Below are 20,482 nucleotides of genomic sequence, written 5' to 3' on the forward strand. Positions count from 1 at the left end.
TGGCAAGGGCTACCAAATGTGCGTGTCGTGTGTCCAGTATGTGGGTTCAATGTTTTGGTTAAACATCAGACAGAATCAGCAGTGGAGCCAAGAGAAAATTGCAGAAGTTCTGATTTCCAGTCCCCAAATTAAACCACTAACCAACATTACTTCCCCTTTCCAATGAAGCTTGATAAATACATGAAAAGAAGGCCCTCAATCTCAAATATTTATTACAAGTCAAAATAGGTAATACTCATTTACCGAATACTCGGCCACAATGGACTGTAACTTAGCCACAAGATCAGTTTTAGAGTTTTCAAGAGCAGTTGATTTATTCTCCTAGTGTTTTATTAGACCCACTTATAGTACAATCAAATAGGTATTTATGGGTCCAACTGGGGAGAACAATCTTCTTAGCAACACAAAAAGCTCCAGGGGAGGAAAAAAAAGTTTAACTTTACTGTAACTGTCAATTTTCAGGATATAAAAGTTGCCGTAAGGAGTGCCACAAATGAGCAAGGCGATGAAAAGGAAGGTGGAGTTTATCAGGCTATGCCATAGTACAGTCGTTATCATTACATAACAGTAGCACATACTGAACGTCAAATTTTTCCTTAGAAAAAGTTTAGCCAACAGGGATACATGTAATGGCCCCTTTGAATCAAAAACCAATTTTTTCATGATTTTTGCAAGGCTGCCTTGATTAAACCCAGCAGAAGGCTCAAGGATAAGGTAGAACTTTTTTTTAAAGATGCTGTAATAGAATAATTACCACATGTTTACCATTTCAGCTATGAAAATAGGGTTATTTTCCATTCCTCAGTAGGTTCAATCGTTTTTCCCTAAACTACTGTGGCTCAAAAAAAACTAGGCCTCTGCAACTATGAATCATCATTAAAACTTTGCAATAATGGATGGGGAAAATTACAGTATCTTTCACAAAAGCAGCAAGAAGTGCATGGATTGAAGCAATACCTGCCAATGCCTCAAATGGCAGTTTGATTTAAGAAATGGAAAAAAAGATGTTAAAACAAATGCAAGGTATTTGTCTCGCTTGAGTAATGCCTCAGGTAAGTGCATATAGGGGTCTCATGGGTGCAGTATCGAAATATCAGTAACTCTACAGAATGTAGTTACCATCATCAATAAAGCCCTGGTTAACCGATCCAATGTCCTGCACATTAGAGACAGGTTTTGTAGGGAGCTAGGGATAGTTCTGAATGGTCTATTTGATGTTTGACTTTCCAAACACAAGGTTCCTTAGTGATACTGCAAAGATCAAAACATTCATTTGCAGGTTCCAAGAGCCATATTTAAGGGAGGAAGAAGGGGGATTTTTTTTCCTTTTCTTCAGAATAATTCAACTTAGAGTTCTTCCGAGGAAAGGTGCTATATAAAACCAAGGTACTCTACTCTTTCTATTATTATTTCTGTGAACCATTTAATTTCTACTTGTCAGTAAAGCTACCAACAAGAATCAAAATCCAAGTTGGCTTTACCTTACAGGGGAAACAATGTTATTCAAATGAATTAATGAAAATTTCCAAAACTGTAGGTCAGAAATATTTTTGAAGTAGTTTTTTAGATAATTATTTGAGGTAATTTAGGTAGCAAATAAGGGAATTTTGAGTTTTTGTCACTTTATTCTTAATTCAATTTGTCTTGTATCCTAAATGCTAGTGGCATGTGAGCCATGTGACAGAGCAGAGCCTCAGAGGCTTCTCCACTATCAACCAATCAATGGTATTTATTGAGCTATTTAAGTGAGCAGAGCACTGTACTAAGCAGTTGGGAGAGTACAATGCAACAGAGTTGGTAGAACCATTTCTGAGTACCCGAGGCTCCCGCCCACACCCACTGTCAATCATTCTTTCAATCCTATTTATTGAGCACTAAACTGTGTGCAGACCACTGTACTAAGCGCTTGGGAGAGTACAATACGACAAAAAACAGGCACATTCCCTGCCCACAAACGAGGGTCCTTCCCCTGCAGAGCAGAAACAGGGCAGGGGAAAACTCAGGCTTCATAGCAGGATCTCTATCTCTTCACCTGTCTCATCATTTGGAAATGCTCAGATAGCAGGTCTACGTTCTTTTGTTCCTTTCCCTAGCTCCACTGTCCTGGGAGGACCACCAAGCACAGATCAGGTTCACAACACGGGTTATGTCGACTTCAACCTGGAAGTGATGTCAGTGGCTGAGGCTCAGACCAGGTGGAACTAATGCCAAATGATAGTGCCACCCAAATGGAGTTGAGAAGAACAGTACAGTGACTCAGGAAAACACTGGGAGCAGGGATGTGAGACTGTGAGCCCACTGTTGGGTAGGGACTGTCTCTATATGTTGCCAACTTGTACTTCCCAAGCGCTTAGTACAGTGCTCTGCACACAGTAAGCGCTCAATAAATACGATTGATGATGATGATGATAATCGGGATGGCACCACAGCCAGCTCCTTCTGAGGTGCCTGAAAGAGGGCCCACTCCTCTTTCTAGCTTCCCACCCTCACCCAGTCCCTGCAACAAGAGTATTGTACCTATAAACTAATACAGACTAAAGACAGCAAAGGAGAAGGTTTCCATTTTTATTATTATACAAGATATGGGACTCGATGTATAGATAACTAGGAATTAAATTTTTATGTTGAGGGGAAGGGTAAGGAAAGGCAGGGTCTTTGGTGATGCACCAAGAGGCCTTCCTGCCATTGGCTGGGAGTGGCAGGAAGGCTTGACGAGCCCACTAGATTGAAGGATGCTAATTTATCTCTTTTTAGTCCTGCTCAGAAGCAGTGTGGCCTAATGGATAGAGTGCGGGACGGGGGAGTCCAAAGGAACCAGGTTCTAATCCCAGCTCCACCACTTCTCTGCTGTGTGACCTTGGGCAAATCACTTCAGTTCTCTGTTTCTCAGTTACCTCATCTGTAAAATTGGGATTAAGCCCGTTGAGCCCCACACGGGACAAGGGACTGTGTCCCAACCTGATTAGCGTGTATCTACTCCAGCACATGATACAGTGCCTGGGACATAGTGAACACTTAAATAGCCTATGTTTTAAAAAAGCAGTCAGGGTGCTGCAGAATTTTGGGGATGAGCGAGACTGGGAATCCACCTCTGGAAGCAAAAGAAAAGGAAACCACAACTTCAACTGTATCCCATTACCACCGCGGGTTTGGCACCAAGTTAAGAAGTCCAACTCCCCTGTTTGAATACTGAAGGGAAATTTAGTAGTAGAGCAATCCTACTAGCAAAGAAAAACCTATACTTGGCCGTTGCTACTTTAGCCAGTCTCTTATCTATTTCCTCCCAGCTCTAGGATACAATTCTGGGGAGACAGAGCATATTTTCATTCCAATGCTCTCAAAAGTGCTCTTTACTGAAATACATTTTCCTTGGTGGTTGATGTTCTACAATAATTTTTTGTTGTTGTTTGAAAGTTTTGGGATAAATGTGATTGGTTCAAATCACATGCTTTGCTATGGCTTGGACATTTGGAGAGTTGCTTCCATTTTTACATACTCTCATCATAGCAGAAATCAACTGGAACACTGCTGGCAGTCCTCCGGTCTGAATTTCAGAGAAGAGATGTCTGGCTTTTCCTAGGAAGAGAATTATTTTCCCTTCTAGGTTCGACAAGCTTCCCATATACCAATGTTCAGAACACGCTTGAAGGCAAAATATCTTGGGAAGAACTCCTTATGGTACATTTCCAGCCCACTATTTTTTTTTTCTATTAGATCACCTTCTCAGGAAATATAGAGAACTTTAAGTAAATGAAGATCAGCACATTCCTCCTGGTTTAGCATAAATCATTTGTATTCTGGATAAGTGACTTTTGACAGAGCAAGATCCTGAATAAGCACTCAGTTCTTCAGAAATATTATCTCATTTATCCTAACACTATTCCTATGAAGTAGGTGTGATTCTACTCACTTTATACTTGTGAAACTGAGGCACGGAGAGGTTAAACCATTTTTCTATGGCCTAAAAGCCAATTAATAGGAGACAGAAAGAAAACTTTGGTTTCCCAGTGATCAGCTTGTTATCCTACAGTGAGGTGGGCAATTACTTCAATTTGAGAGCCCCGCACTAATCTACTAAGCTGTTGACAGTGCCCGACTTTCTAAGAGAGAGAAGTGATGTCAGTTTCTTAAGAGAAGGGATCATGTCAACCAATTCTTTTGAATTGGCACTTTGCACACAGTAAGCACTCAAAAAGTACAACTGATTGGTTGCTGAAGCAGCGTGGCTCTGTGGAAAGAACCCAAGTTTGGGAGTCAGAGGTCATGGGTTCTAATCCTGGCTCCACCACTTGACAGTTGTGTGACTTCGGGCAAGTCACTTAGCCTTCTCCTGTGCCTCAGTTATCTCATCTGCAAAATGGGGATTAAGACTGTGAGTCCCATGTGGGACAACCTGATCACCTTGTATCCCCCCAGCACTAAGAACAGTGCTTCGCACAAAGTAAGTGCTTAACAAATACCATCATTATTATTATTATTGATTGAGATGAGAACAGGAATGGTCGGCCAATCAATCAATGGGAAGCAATGTGGCCTAGTGGATAGAGAATGGGCCTGGGAGTCAGCGGACCTGGGTTCTAATCCCAGCTCCATCACTTGTCTGCTGTGTGACCTTGGGCAAGTCACTTCATTTTCTCTGTGCCTCAATTACCCACACCTGTAAAATGAGGCCTAATACTCTAAACACAATGTGAGATACGGACTGTGTCCAACCTTGTATCTAATAATAATAATGATGTTCGTATTTGTTAAGCGCTAATTACCTGTCAAGCACTGACCTAAGCGCTTGGGTAGCTACAAGCTAATAATGTTAGACACAGTCCCCTGCTCCCATATGGGGCTCACAATCTCAATCACCATTCTACAGATGAGGTAATTGAGGCACAGAGAAATGAAGTGACTTGCCCAAGGTCACACAGCAGGCTCTTGACTGTGAGCCCGTTGTTGGGTAGGGACTGTCTCTATATGTTGCCAACTTGTACTTCCCAAGCACTTAGTACAGTGCTCTGCACACAGTAAGTGCTCAATAAATGCAATTGAATGAATGAAAGTGGTGGAGCTGGGATTAAAACCCAGGTCCTTCTGACTCACAGGTCTGTGCTCTATCCACTAGACCATGCTGCCTCCCTACCCCCAGGGCTTAGTACAGTGCCTGGCACATAGTAGGCACTCAACAAATATCATAAAAAAATCAATCGTGTTTATTGATTCTATCCACAGAATGAAGCAAGTTGCTACATGACTGGATTTGACCCGGTGGATCAGGTTTTGCACCTTCCCTGATCTGGACCTTCCCCTCAAAGCTCTAAACCTTGTACTATCCTCTCCTCACACTCCCAGTACAAATTATTTTATTTATATTAATTATATTAAAGTCTGTCTCCCCCCCCCCCCCCCCCCCCCCCCCACCCCGAGACTGTAAGCTCACTGTGGGCAGGGAATGTGTCTGTCATACTGGTATACTGTACTCTCCCAAGTACTTGGTACATTATTCTGGACACATCAAGTGCTCAATAAATACAAATGACTGACAGGCTGATAAATAGTCTGACCTTCCACTCACCATCTCCTCAGCTGAGCACAGGGTACTGATTTGGAAGTAAACAAAGAAAAATCTGTTTCCTGCCTTTACCATCATAACAACCACTTGCCCCGCTTCCTGCATGAAGAGAACATCGTGCCGAAGGCTTACAGCAAAGCACTATACAATTCCCAAACTAGTAAGTGTAGTTTCTGATGGGTCAAGAATTTGTTAATTTGATGTCAAGCAAGTTTATGTTATACTCTCCAAGTGCTTAGTACAGTGATCTGCACACAGCAAGCACTCAATGAATATGATTGATTGAGCACTCTTTTAGGCTGCCACTCCATGTTCATATGTTCACATGAGAAGCAGCGTGGCTCAGTGGAAAGAGCCTGGGCTTTGGAGTCAGAGGTCGTGGGTTCAAATCCCAGCTCCACCAATTGTCAGCTGTGTGACTTTGGACAAGTCACTTAACTTCTCTGTGCCTCACTTACTCATCTGTGTAAAATGGGGATTAAGACTGTGAGCCTCCTGTGGGACAACCCGATCACCTTGTAACCTCCCCCAGAATTTAGAACAGTGCTTTTTGCACATAGTCAGCATATAATAAATGCCATCATTTTTATTTATTATTATGTACCTCTACAGTTAGGCATGCCTGCCAGTGATTTTTAATACATTCATGACCCTTCCCCTTTATTTGTCAAGGTTCTTTATTATTATTATTATTGTGATATAAACAATGGTATTTGTTAAACATTTACTCATGTGCCACTGTAGAAAATGCTAGGGTGGATACAAGGAAATTGGGTTGGACACAGTCCCTGTTCCAAGAGAGGCTCAGTCTCAATCCCCATTTTACAGATGATGGAACTGAGGCACAGAAAAGTGAAGTGATTTGCCCAAGGTCAACCACAGCAGACAAGCCGGCACAACCAGGATTAGAACCCATGACCTTCTGACTCCCAAGCCCGTGTTCTGTCCACTGCACCGAGAAGGTAAAATTGATCGTCTTTTTCTAGTTTTTAATGGACAATACAAATGCTAAGTAACTTCTCACACTAGGCAACATGGCCTAATGGAAAGAACAAGGGCCTGGGAGACAAAGGACCTGGGTTCTAAATCCAGCTCTGTCAGGTTTTAATGGCATTTGTTAAGCGTTTACTATCTACCAAGCACTGTACCAACCAACCACTGGGATAGATACGAGCTAACCATGGTGGGCAGAGACCACATCCCACGAAAGGCTCACAGCCTTAATTCCCATTTTACAAATGAAGTAACTGACTGACAGAGAAGTTAAGTGACTTGCACAAGGTCACCCAGCAGGCAAGTGGCATTAGAACCCAGGTCTTCTGACTTCCGGGCCCATGTTCTTTCCACTAAGCCATTCTGCTGCCATTTTCCTGTGTGACCTAGGACAAGTAACCTAACTTCTCTGTGCCACCATTGTCTTGTTTGTAAAATGGGGACTGATCACCTGTCCCTCTCTCCATTAGACTGTGAGTCTGAGGAGGGACAGGGATTGTGTCAAACTAGATTAGCTTTGTATTTACCCCAATGCTTAGTACAGTGCTTCTCACATAGTAAGTGCTCAACAAGTACCCCCATGATTATTATTCTCCCCAAAAGTGGAGGCAGAAAGAGAGCACTGCACAAAGCAGATAAATATGACCGGAAGACCAAGCCCAATGTCGGTGACGATTGTGGTGCAGCTAGAGCTGGAAGACATGCGAGGAGTTTGCTATAGATAAGGGAAGCTGGTAGAATGGCTGCCCTGCCAAAACGCTCAGCACTGGACTGGTTTCTTTCGGCCATTTACCTAGAGCTGTGCTCACCCTCTGCAACCTAAATGGCAAAAGCAACAGGCATCATGAAGTGATTCAGCCCACTGTGAAAGCACTGCCCACAAACAAAAGCACTGAAGGAAAAGGGCATGAAGAAGGGTTTTTTGAGAGCAGCAGTCTCATTTCGTTTCCACGTATTCCATGTAAGCTCTAACATCAATGACCTGGCTTTTAATCGTATTTGTCTCTCTGCTGGAGTGACAGAAGCAGGGAAGTCGGGGCAGCACTGGCTATGACTCCACTTTCCCATGGAGTGGAGTCAAAATGATTGCTATTATTTTTCACCTTCTGAATTGAAACAAACCTCCCTAGTTACATCTAAATAGAAGCTACGCACTCAGTCTTCTATAACATGGTTACGGGATACCTCTAGACATGAAAAGTCAGTATGATTTTCCTAAACATTGGAGATAAACCTATAGGTGGGGCAACATATTTCAAATATTCAGTATGTCTTCATTTTTCTGGACATGTATCCTTATCCCTTCTAAGTCCTTCACTAGGAAAGACCATCAACAGAAATTAAATCGAACATTCCCTAGAAATGTATCCTCTACCTTCAGGATCAGGAAAAAACACTGGCATGATTTCCTGCCAAATTCCAGACAACACACTTCACTCCTGACATTCAACCTACTCACAGTACCTTGATCTCATCTATCTTGCCACCAAACCTTTGCGCACTTCCTCCTCCTGATCTGGAACTCTCTCCTCCTTCCTGTATGACAGAACACCACTCTTCCCATCTTCAAAGCCCTCCTAGAATCAAATTTCTTCCAAGAGGCCTTCCCTGAATAAGCCCTCATTTCCCCTACTCCTTCTCCCTTCTTCATCACCTATGCACTTGGATCTATACCCTTTAAGCACTTGTTAGTCACCCCTCCCTTAGCTCCACAATCCTTGTGTACATGCCCATAGTTTATTATAATGTACTTTATTACTTTATAATTTATAATGTCTCCCCCTGTAGAAGGTAAGCTCTGTACGGGCAGGGAATTTTGTCTTCAACTCTATTGCACTGTACTCTCCTAAGTGCTAGGTACTCTGCTGTGTTCACAATAAGCACTCAATAAATACCCCCATTTGATTGGTTCATTTTCCAATGGCTTCTTCTCCACTGATTTCAAACATGTTCATGTATCTCCCACCATTAAAAAAAATCCTTCCTCAACCGTTTGGCTCCCACTAGTTATCATCCCCTCTCCCTCCTACCATTCCTCTCCAAACTCCTTCGGTGAGTTGCCTATATACATTGCCTCCATTTCCTCTCGAAGCCCTCCAATCTGAATTCTGCCCCCTTCACTCCACAGAAACTGCCCTCTTTAAGGTCAATAATGACCTTCTTGTCAATCAGTCAATCAATCAATCGTATTTATTGAGTGCTGTGTGCAGAGCACTGTACTAAGCGCTTGGGAAGTACAAGTTGGCAAACACATAGAGACAGTCCCCTACCCAACAGCGGGCTCACAGTCTAGAAGGGGGATTGAAGTCATTGTCAAATCCAATGGACTCTATTCCTTCCTAATCCTCCCTTGATCACTCAGCTGCCCTTCAATCTAATCTTGGCTTCACTGACATGGCCCTCTCCTAGTTCTCCTCCCATCTCTCTAACCACCTTCTCCACCTCTTTTGCGGGCTCCTCCTCTGCCTTTCGCCCTCTAACTGTGGGAAGTCCCCTCAAAGTTGAGTTCTGGGTCCCCGTCTACTCTCGATCTCCAGCCACTCCCTTGGAGAACTCATTCTCTCAGTTGAACAGTAATACCAATAAACACCACCATTTCATTTCCCCAACAGCAGAATGCCTGGTCTGATGGTCAAACCTTTTTGGCTTGCATCACAACTATGATCTTATTTAACTTATGACAATACATTTCATGGGTTCACACTTAAAATATGGCATTAGCTTGCAGTTGGAAATGGCTGGTGTAAAGTTTTAGCAATATTATTGGTCCTGTGGGGGTAATCTACAGCAACCAAAGCAGTTCATCCTCCAATTACGTGGTCAAATGACTCTTTAACCCCCCATTCATCACCAGCACTTTTTAGAGGAGGTTTTTCTTCATTATATTTATAGGGACCATCACCCTATTCTGATGCTTCAGCACACTCTACTAGCTCACAAAGGGGTGCATTCCTCCAATCACACTTTAGACAGCATTCTACATACTTTTCACTAAGATGACTCAGGAAAATACATGGAACTTTCTGTTAATTCATTTGAAGGCCTCCTCCTACATCCTCTGCTACATGCACCCAGTTTCAGGGGTGTAAAACAGGGCTTTTAAAAAGTATATTGTTACTGAGCTCAATTCTGCCCACTGTTAAGGGGAGAAAAGGTCTCGGTAGAATTCATTTTAAAAATACCTTTGAGGCTTGTGAGGGTGGGAGGGGAGAAGCATTGAATATACCTTCCTGTCATTTCCAATCCAGGGATGCTTAGTGGAGTCCAATAGTGTGCGTTATCACTCAGGGAAGAAGCATGGCCTACTGGAAAGGGCATGGGCCTGGGAGTTGGACGATACGCAGTCCAATCCCAGCTTGACCAATTACTTGCTGTGAGAATTTAGGCAAGTTACTTCTCTGTACTTCAGTTTCCTCATGTATGAAGTGGGGACTAAATACCTGTTTCTCCTCCCTACTGTGAGCACCATATGGGACAGAATATGTGTCTGCTGAGATTATTTTGTATTTATTCCAGTGATTATCACATAGTAAATGCTTAACAAATGCCATTATTCTTATTATTATGATGCTAAGCTATGGCAGGGCGCAGGGAAGCTCATGCCCCTCTCAGAGTCACACCTGGAGAGTTTCTAGTTCTCTACCAGTCTCAACTATGAGAGGGAGAGTCATGCAGAGGCATTTCCATTCTTAGCTTGGGCAGTGACTAGCGAGTGGAAGGTAATCTGTTACAAGTCAAAACGCACCTACGCTGGGCAGCAGCGGCATGGGAGAGAGTCGAGGATGGAGACTCAAGTTTACTGTGCGGAAGGAGGCAATGGTGAACCACTTCCATATTTTTACAAGAAAACTCTATGGATACACTACCCGGAACGATTGCAGATGGAGGTGGGGCGTTCTGGGAAAGATGTGTTCATGGCATTGCTATGAGTCGGGAGATGACTCCATGGCATAAGACTAGACAAGGGAGGCTCATGCATATTTCCAGCAGCGATTCTGCTGTCAGGGTGGCTGCTGACTGCTGACTCATCACATATCCCTTCCTGCAGAATAAAGAGGTGTTTGGGGAAGTATCTGGGAGGACAGCAGGTGCACTCTGCACCTGACCAGAGCAGGCATTTGACTGTTTCAAGTAGAGAAATAATAAGGGATGGAAGGAGTTTGATTTTCACCCCGCAGAATCACAAGCCAATATAACATCCACAAGAGTTCCAGAAGAGAGACTGGAGCTTATTACCATTAATATTTCACTATTACCATTGATCCCATTTTGGGGCGGGGAGGCAGTTATCCCCATTTTACAGTTGAGGCTCAGCAAAATTAAATGACTTGCCCAAAGTCACACAGCAGACAAGTGGCAGAGCCAGAATTAGAATGCAGGTCTTCTGATTCTCGGGAACCCCATTTTTATTCTTCAGATAGGCCACCTGAGCCAGATAGAGAAGTGACTTGCCCTAATAGCTGAGGATAAGGAGTTACCAACTTGAACTCAATTTCAAACAAGGAGCAAGGAAAGAACAAGAGAAGTAGGCAAGTTCACTCTCATCATTATAAACGCCGAGAAGGAAAACCGCTGGCTGCCTGTTCTGTCATTAATGTCTAGTGCTTTGTTCTGTTCTAAATCTGAGGCAGTAGTGTGGCACTGATTGCAGAACAGGGAAACCTATGAGCTGAAACTTTTAACACAGAGAGAATAAAATAGCACTCTATTATCTTGTTCATTAGTGTTCCCCAGTTAGAACAATTCACTGCCACAGTGGGTTTAGGATATGCAGAATATGACCTACAATTTTACACAATTAAAACCAAACAAGTAAATCTGCTTTCTAATCAATATCAGTACATTGAAGAGGTCTTTAGCATATTAATAAAAAACTAGAAACCAAGGAATAAAAATGAGTCACAGAACCTAAACAGAAATGACAAAATAAGAAAAACATGGTGACAACTATAACCACTGTAACGTTATTAGCAGATTTTTAATCAGATAAAATTTTAACATGAAGCATCAGATAATGTGAGTTTTACTGGATGAATTTCATATACTTTTTCCCCCTCACAGCAGGAATTGCAATATTCAGAGATATTGCAATCTTTAAAAATTTCAGGATACTACCAAGGTAATATATTGCAACTGACTTCTAGTGAACTATTCTGACGAAATAGCTTGAGATGGACCACAAGTACAAAAATGATTATTTAAAACTATGGAGTGTTCCCTGGATACAAGAGATTTTAGTTGCTGGATGGATGTTTTGGTTTTGTTTTATTTTGATTTGTTTGTTTGTTTTTAATCCTCACCTGTCTATAATGTAAATAAAGCCTGTTTCACATATCACATTCCCGTAATGGTATCTGGGGAATCCACTAATGCTACATTCAGTGACAAAACAGGAACCCCCCAATCCATTCAAGACATTTTAAAGTGAACGTAGTCAAGCAATAAGAAAGAAGGCAAGGCCTCAAATGACAGGGAAGAAATCAGATAAAGTCTGAATGACAGCAAAAGCAAAATGAAACCAAGAAAAAAAAATGCTGAGGGTCGAGTCCCCCTTCCTGGAATAGTGAACATGATTCATTAAGACTAAGTGTGCTTTTTTAAAAGAAAAGGCCATACCTCTGTGTTTTTTCTCTTGCTCTTTGGATTCAATCTTCAGTTCGGAGTTTCCGGGTCCCAGAAATGCATGAAACGTAGTAAGACAAGGGATTTTTCTAACAATTGGGAAGGCCATTCATCCAGTTTTATTCCACACAGTTTTCCAGTTGCCCTGCTCCTCTGTCTTATATGGATATGGGACCGGAATTCTGAGCCTAGAATTTTTACTTTCCACAGCCTGTCTCCTTGGCTTCAACTCCTGCTGCTAGGTTCTGTGGCTCAGATGTCGTGGTCTTGTTTACAGAGGTAAATACGATGGCTCGGAAGAATGGAGGGGTCATGGGATTCCCCCCAAAAGAAACACCCTTCAGTTGAGAATATTTGGCATGTTTCCACAAAATGGTATATATGATGTCATTTTGCTACACTGGATGCCTGATGCTGTGCATGAAACAACACATTAATCTCAAAGTCTGATGTCCATGATGGCCATCTGTGGCAATTTCCATCAGATTGTTAGCTCTTTGAGGGCAGGGGTGATGTCTACTAACTCTATTGTACTATCTCAAACTCTTGAGGTCTTTGGAGGTGGGTTTAATAGTATTTGTCAAGTGTTTACTATAAGCCAGGCACTGCAAGTTAATCAGGTTGGATACAGTTCCTGCCTCACATGGGGCTGAGTCATAATCCCCTTTTTACATGTGAGGTAATGAAGGTACAGAGAAGTGACTTGCCTAAGTTCACACAGCAGACAAGTGGCAGAGCCAGGATTAGAACCCAACACCTCTAACTCCCAGTCCCATGCTCTTTCCACTAGGCCATGCTGCTTCTCTGAGTTCATTACAGCAAATATTCAGTTATCATGGACTGAATGGTTGAACCGGCTTGGCTGTTGAAAAGGCACTAGCGAGCTTGGGAGAAATGAATTGGGCTTCAGAAAACATCAAACATATATTCATTCATTCAATCATATTTATTGAGCTCTTACTGTGTGCAGAGCACTGTACTAAGCGCTTGGGAACTACAAGTTGGCAACATATAGAGATGGTCCCTACCCAACAGCGGGCTCACCTCACATGGTCTCCATTCCAGCACAGAAAAGGGGAGCTAGCAATTGCAGTCCTTTCTAGAATCCTGTCCTAGCTCGATGAGAACGGGTTTCAGCTTTTAGAAAAAGAGAGGTCAAAACCTGAATGAGACACCCAATCGATTACTACCACCTGACCAGGTCCAACCCCTAGCCCTTCCCTCTTCCCTGGAATCTGGATCTCTCAAGCAGGCTTGAGGGCAAAAGCATCCCAGATTCTCCTCCAATTTCATGGGCCCAAACTTATCTCCTGGCTTTAGTCTTCACATCACTGCAATGGTAGCAAAAATTTTCCACTTGTAACTGGCAAAACCCATAAGTGAGGCCTCTTTAAAGGGCAACAAACCAGCAGCAGAAGAAATTTGAAAAAAGTGATCAACAATATGGAGAGTTCTTTTTGTTCTTCTTCTTGAGGAATTGGTTGATTTTCTTATTGCTGCCCCATCTGAAATGGATGATTAAATATGGGAACAGACATTCTGACATAGCCAAAAGCTCTCCCAAGCTCTTCCTTTCCTCCTCTCTTCACTTCTTCCCCCAACCCCTATCCATCACTCTCCCTGCCCCCAATTCTGGCCACCCTCTCATAAACCTTCCCCCTGAAGTTCTGCCCTACTCATATGACATCAGCCTTGGCAACTAAACAAACCAACAAAGAGTTTATTGGAGGTAAATGGGTGAAGGGGAGGGCAATTGATTGAAATAGTACCCAGCATAAATAGCAAGTACAGTTCCCTCGTTCTAGTGTTGCAGGAACCAAGGAGGAAAGTGGAATAAATGAAAATGAAGAATAAATGCAGGCGAGATGACAGAGCATTTCTTTGCAAAGAGAACCATAAATGTGTGGACTAGTCCCCCAGGAAAGATTGTCGAAACAAAAACACCGAGGTCATTCCAGAAACAATTAGATAGCATCATGGAGAGAATGGAGTAATAAAAAAAAAAAAGGAACGATGTGTGATGGACTAAATATCCTTTAACTGTCCCTTCTCTCCTGGCTCCTAGCAGTCTAATGTTCTTATGTTTATATATTATAAGCTATTGTACTAATGGATTTGGACTAGCTGCTGACACTGATTGGCAGAAATACTGCAGTCTCTTCAATCAAATAGCACATTCTGCTTTATTTTAATATTTTTTTAAAGGAAATAGCGGTACAGATGCTGAGCTGTATATAGACTTTTAATCCTGAATTGGCTTAAATTGCAGGCACTGCCCATCAGAATCATGAAAACATTCTCTGAATAGCAGTGCTCACTGTCATTAGCCTTCAGGGTTCATCAAAGGCCCAAGCCCATAGAGTTCTCCCAAGGCCTAGGGTCCAGCAGCCCTGAGAAGGACCAGAGAAGCAAAGAGAGGTTGTATAGAACAGGAAATTCTTCAGATCCAGTCACTCTGAATGCCTTTAATAAAACTGTGAGGGTTAGCAGCGTTCCACAGACACAACAGTGGAGTGAGGTGGGATAGCAACCTGGGTACAACCTGATTAGCTTGGTATCTATCCTAGTGCTTAGGCAGTGCTTAGCACTTAGTAATCACTTAAATGCAATTATCACAATTCTAAAATAATCCTCCAACCTGAGCATTTGGGGGATCTTCCCTACTATTCTATTTCCAAGGAATTGATTGAATTATCTGTACTCTTGCCCCATTTTGTTTCAAATTATCTTTGTGGACTCTAGCCCTGTAACCACCCACAAAGTCATTTTGGATCAATAGCAATCAGTCACCTCTAAGCCCTCAAAGTTATTGACACTCATGTTTTGGAGAAAATGGGGGAAACCTATGAGTATCTGAAGAGAAATACTTAAAGCATTCAAATTACCGGAGGTTAACCAACCCCTGACAAAGGAGGGAAAGAATCCTACTTGAAGAAATAATGAAGTAGTACGCCTTTAAGAGAAGGTTCAGTCAGCACTGCCTGAATTCTCAATTCAAGCTAAGGTTATAAAACAAGTAATACAATCATCCATCAGTAACCTAAAGAAATGATACCAGTGTTGGAGAAAAAACACAGAGAGCACTTTTTGACTTTGCAAATATTGTCTCTTGCATGTCATTCCTTACCATCGCTTCCAGGTGGTTTGTATGGATTGTACTTGGGCTTGGGAGCCACAACCGGGGCAAATTTCTTGGGTGACTGCTGCATGGACACAGAAATGCTGGGAGTCCCCGAAAGAAGGGGTGGTCTCCATCCGGGGCAGACACATGACCGATAGGCTCACTGGTACTTTTGGGGGGCAGCCATGATGGGTGAGACATGGTTGAGACCTAAAGGGAAATAAAAAACGAAAACCAGGTTGTTTTTTTTCATATAGAAGCACCCCAAAATAATAGAACTAGAGCAAACAGTCCCTTCAGGAATGATGCTCCCCACTCCCCTGCCATCTCCAGGAAATCTTTGGTCTGATTATTCTATCCAAAAAAATTTGGCCTAAAACTGCCTTTCTTCCCAGTTTTCTTTTGAGATGATTTTCTCCTGGGAAACCACAGACTCTACAGGTAGAAAGATGTCTCAAAAAGTGGGAAGATGGATAAGAGGTATGTGCCAACAGGGACCCGGGCTCACCTCTTGGTACGTTCTCAGGTGACCCAGAGAAAATGGAAGTGCAATTTTAAACCCATTCAACTAGAAGACTCAACTGGGTGATGAAACCAACACAAAGTGGCTTCAAAGTCTGGAAGAAATTGCTCTCAAGCTAAAGTATGTTGCTAAGGATGAATCAAGGAGGAGAAAAAAAATCCTAGAGCAACAGCAGTCACGATCAGAACCCTGCGGCAGGAAGGCTTACCCAGCTGGGAACATTGGTATCACAGACTCTTCACTGAAGATCTGCTCTTTAAGCCTGATTGCAAGAGCATCCCAGCAGGAGGGGGCACGGAAGTCTCCCTCCTCTATTACTGTGTCCTTATCCCCACACAATAATTTATTAATTGGGCTTGAATTAATAGAGAGGGGAAATGATTGCCACAGGTTGTCTGAATATGCCTAGGGAAAAGGCATTGCAGGACGACTATACACCTCAGGTCTATGCTTAAAATTGGCATAGCAATGAAGCAGGAATACATACAAACATGTGAACACACAAGAATATGTACATGCTTACTACTCTTACCCACTCTCCCAAAGCAAATCTTTTCACATAAATGAAGGAGAAAACATACAGCTGTCTTCTAATGATCAGAAAATAGATTTCATGAACACCCAGTTGATATTACTGATGTTGACTGACCTCTCAGATAGAACCAAAAGGCTGTCTGATGTGACTAGGCCACTCCCGTGGTTGTATCAGTTGTCCAAGTGCCCCTTGGACCAGAAAGCTCTCACTCCCAGGCCCAGCGATGACAGGATACCCCGAGACGGAGGAAAGTCCTTGCATCCCTATTCCAAAGGTCACTAACTGAATTACCCTGAACCCTGCCACACAACCCCACTTTCAGCTTCTGATCATATCTTAGGAGGACAATACTTCTCTTTTGCTGGCTTTTCTCCACCCTCTGATCTCCCCTGTTCATCTTCCACAGTCCATGCTTCAGCTGTGATTGGCATCATCGGCATTCATGGGATTGAAAACTCCAGGTTACTACACTGCACTAAGCGGCTTTGGGAGACTACAATATTACAATAAACAGACCCACTCCTGCACACAAAGAGCTTACAGGTATAGAGGAGACAGATATTAATATAAATATATTGCAGATTAAGTACATAAGTGCTTTGGACTGGAAAGGGGGGATGAATAAAGGGAGCTAGTTAGGGAGACATAGAAGGGAGTGGAAGAAAATGAAAAGAGGGCTCTAGTCCAGGGAAGGGCTCTGGAAGAGATGTGCCTTTAGGCTTTGAAGGGGGAGAATAATTCCCTGTCAGATATGAAGAGGGAGGGCATCCTCAGGCCAGATACAGGACGTGGTGAGAGGTCGGCAGTGAGATAGACAAGATCAAGACATGGTAAGTAGGTTTAGCATTAGAGGAGCATTGGTGTGCGGGACTGGGTTGTAGTAGGAGAGTAGTGAGGTAAGGTAAGGAGGTGCGAAAGGTGATTGAGTGCTTTACTCCCTTTAAATATCTCTAATACTATTCAACCAGATAGCTCAAAAGACTTCTGGAACCCAGAGAACATTCAAACACTACCCAACGTCCACTTCTCTTTTACGCTTCAATTCCCCTCTTCTGGGGAATAAGAAGAGAACACCTCAGGGGGCGTTGAGAAGATGAACTAGATTGCATCTGTCAAGGACTCAATGCCTTAAGAAAACCAAGAGAATTATTATTAAATCAAATCTGTCCCTAATAGGAGGTGCGAATCAGAGTCCCTGGCAAGCAAATGAGCTCATGCTCATCCTCTTGCCTCTTTCTTCCCCTAATTCCTAAACTTTATTCTACAGAGTAGTATATATAGTATATATATATATATATTTATATTAGTATACTAATTACTAATCATAGCATCATTTTGAAAGAAAGAAGTGAAAGGGAAGGCTTCCCAAAAGATCACCGAAAACATAAACACAGCAGGGCGGGGAAGAATAGGGGGAAACAGCCCTCTTCTCTCCTCTAGCCAGAATAAACTTGTGGCCGGGGGGGAAAGTGATTTGACTCTTCCTAATACTAATTTTCCAGGAACTGGGATGAAAGCAAAATGAACAACTGAAGCACGAAACCCCAAAAGGTTTCCACCCTCCTCATCTTTCCCTTTCTCTTCTCATAGGGCTGGAGAGCTAGCTCTGGGTCATCAGACACAGGGGTAACCCTTAGCCAGCAGAGGCTGCAGGCTATGGGAGTTCTGCTCTTTCACCTGCAGCCTTGTTCTAATGCTGATCATTCCTGATATGAAGTTAAGCCCTACTCTAGGCCCCTGAGGGTCCTGCCCTGGACTGTTTCAATCTAGCCCCCCCCCCCCCCCCCCCCCCCAACCCCCCCCCCCCCCCCCCCCCCCCCCCCCCGCTCCCCCCTTGATAATTAAGAGCTGAAACAGTCTCCTAATAATGAGCCCAGTTGGGCCCTGAAACAGCATTCATGCTATTGCAGACTGATTTTACTTGAAGAAATTTCTACCTCTGGGACATAAAGGTAAAATACCGTTGGGGGGGGGGGGGGTGGGGGTGTGTGTGTGTGTGTGTGTGTGTGTGAGAGAGAGAGAGAGAGAGAGAGAGAGAGAGAGAAAGAGAGGGAGAGAGAGGAGGAGAGTGCATATGTGCATGCAAGCAGATAAACACTCCCAGGGCTCCTTTCTTTTTCAGACCCTCTGTTAGAGTGGCATTGTATTTCCTTTTTAGTCTTTTTCTGTTCCTTTTTTGCTCACTCTCATTTTTAGTTATATGCTCTTAGCTTACTCCTTCAACCAGCTCAAGAGCCTAAAACAAGGCTTCTCTGAAATAGCTATTGTCTTCAATGTACTCTCCCACAACCAAAAGCAGTCACGGAAGTATTTATTTTTCTAAAACATTTATATTAAAGTGTTCACCTAAGGCAGAGATCCTGGTAATGCTAACTAGAGTTAAGACAATGATTATGGTATTTGTTAAGCACTTTCTATGTGCCAGGCATTGTATTAAGTGCTGGGATAGATACAAGCAAATTGGGTTGGACGTGGTTCCTGTCCCAAATAGGGCTCACAATCTTATTCCCGATTTTACAGGTAACTGAGGCACAGAGAAGTGAAATGACTTGCCCAAGGTCACACAGCAGACAAGTGGCAAAGCCAGGATTAGAACTCATGACCTTCTGACTTCCAGGTCCATTCTCTATCCACTACTCCATGCTGCTTCCCTTTCCCTATCTCAGCTCCGCCACAAGTCCAGCTGTGAGACCTTGGGCAAGTCACTTAACCTCTCTGAGCCTCAGTTCCCTCATCTGTAAAATGGGGATTAAGACTGTGAGCCCACATGGGACAACCTGATCACCTTGTATCCCCCCCACCAGCGCTTAGAACAGTGCTTCGCACACAGTAAGCACTTAACAAATGCCATCATTATTATTATTATTAGCCACTATACTGAAGTACTCCCTACCCCAACCTGACTGAAGTCCAGATTCACCATCTTTTTCATGCATCTTTGTATCTGTGGTGTCTGATTATGATGTTAGAAATATATAAAAATCCAGCCCCCAGCTCCCCTTTCGGCACTTCCTTTCTCTTAGTTTCTCTGATGCAATCACTAAAATGGGGATTAACAGTTTTATGCCTATATTTCACCGGCATTCTTTGAGGAAGAATAAAATTTCTATTAGTAAAACTTTCAAACTCCCTAGAAGCAAGACCCTATATAAATGCAAAGTCATTGTTACTAATCAAATTGAACAAGAGATCAAGTACAAGACTGGTCTGTAAATTCTTTCTAAAAATAAATCTCTTAATCCCCTTCGAGTGTTCCTGTTTCCCAACAAGCCCTACAGTGATATTTGTATTTATCTAATAGATCTTCCCATGAGCTCAAAGGCCTCACGTTGATCCTCACAACAAGGCTTATGGGGAAGAGTTAGATGTTAACACTTTCTTTTCACTTAAGGTCAGGCAGATGGTGGCAAATTTAGGGATGGACCTCCCTGTTTCTCCACCAACCTGTACTCTCTCCCACAAAGCCCAGGTGAAGTGATAAGGAATTGAGGGTCTCAACAGTCCCAGGGATCTTTCTGCAATACACTCTCCACATAAACACTGGCTTAGAATTCCCCCATCTCCCTGATTTCCCAAAGCAACTAACAAATCTGTAGCTTCCCAGATCTACCTACACACATGTAAATATACCATAATGGACTAAAATGAATTAATGTCAGATCAGAGATTTCCCAGTAATTTCCAATTTTTTTTTTTATCTCTTTTTGGCTTGTCCCCCAAATCTACAAATGTTTTGACTGGCAGGGAACATGTCTACCCACTCTGCTGTGTTGTGCCCTTCCCAATCACTTAGTACAATGTTCTGCACACAGTAAGTGGCTCAGTAAATACCACTGATTGAGAAGCAGCGTGGCTCAGTGGAAAGAGCACGGGCTTTGGAGTCAGAGGTCATGGGTTCAAATCCCAGCTCCGCCAATGTCAGCTGTGTGACTTTGGGCAAGTCACTTTACTTCTCTGTGCCTCAGTTACCTCATCTGTAAAATGGGGAATAAGATTGTGAGCCCCACGATGGGACAATCTGATCACCTTGTTTCCCCCCCAGCACTTAAAACAGTGCTTTGCACATAGTAAGAGCTTAACAAATACTATTATTATTACTATTATTATATTTTGGAATAACATACGCCA

General features: G+C 42.9%; 1 protein-coding gene across 1 annotated transcript in view; it reads right to left on the minus strand.

Annotated features, from left to right (window-relative positions):
* LOC119930838 (LIM domain containing preferred translocation partner in lipoma) overlaps positions 1 to 20,482 on the minus strand; it is a 728,061-nt gene that overhangs the window by 462,523 nt on the left and 245,056 nt on the right. Inside the window, 3 exon segments of the mRNA XM_038749542.1 lie at positions 15,303 to 15,402; positions 15,404 to 15,433; positions 15,435 to 15,506. Of these exon segments, the coding sequence (XP_038605470.1) occupies positions 15,303 to 15,402; positions 15,404 to 15,433; positions 15,435 to 15,497 (193 nt within the window). The 5' untranslated portion in view covers positions 15,498 to 15,506.

Source organism: Tachyglossus aculeatus, chromosome 7 (assembly GCF_015852505.1).
Source record: "Tachyglossus aculeatus isolate mTacAcu1 chromosome 7, mTacAcu1.pri, whole genome shotgun sequence".
Lineage (NCBI taxonomy): Eukaryota > Metazoa > Chordata > Mammalia > Monotremata > Tachyglossidae > Tachyglossus > Tachyglossus aculeatus.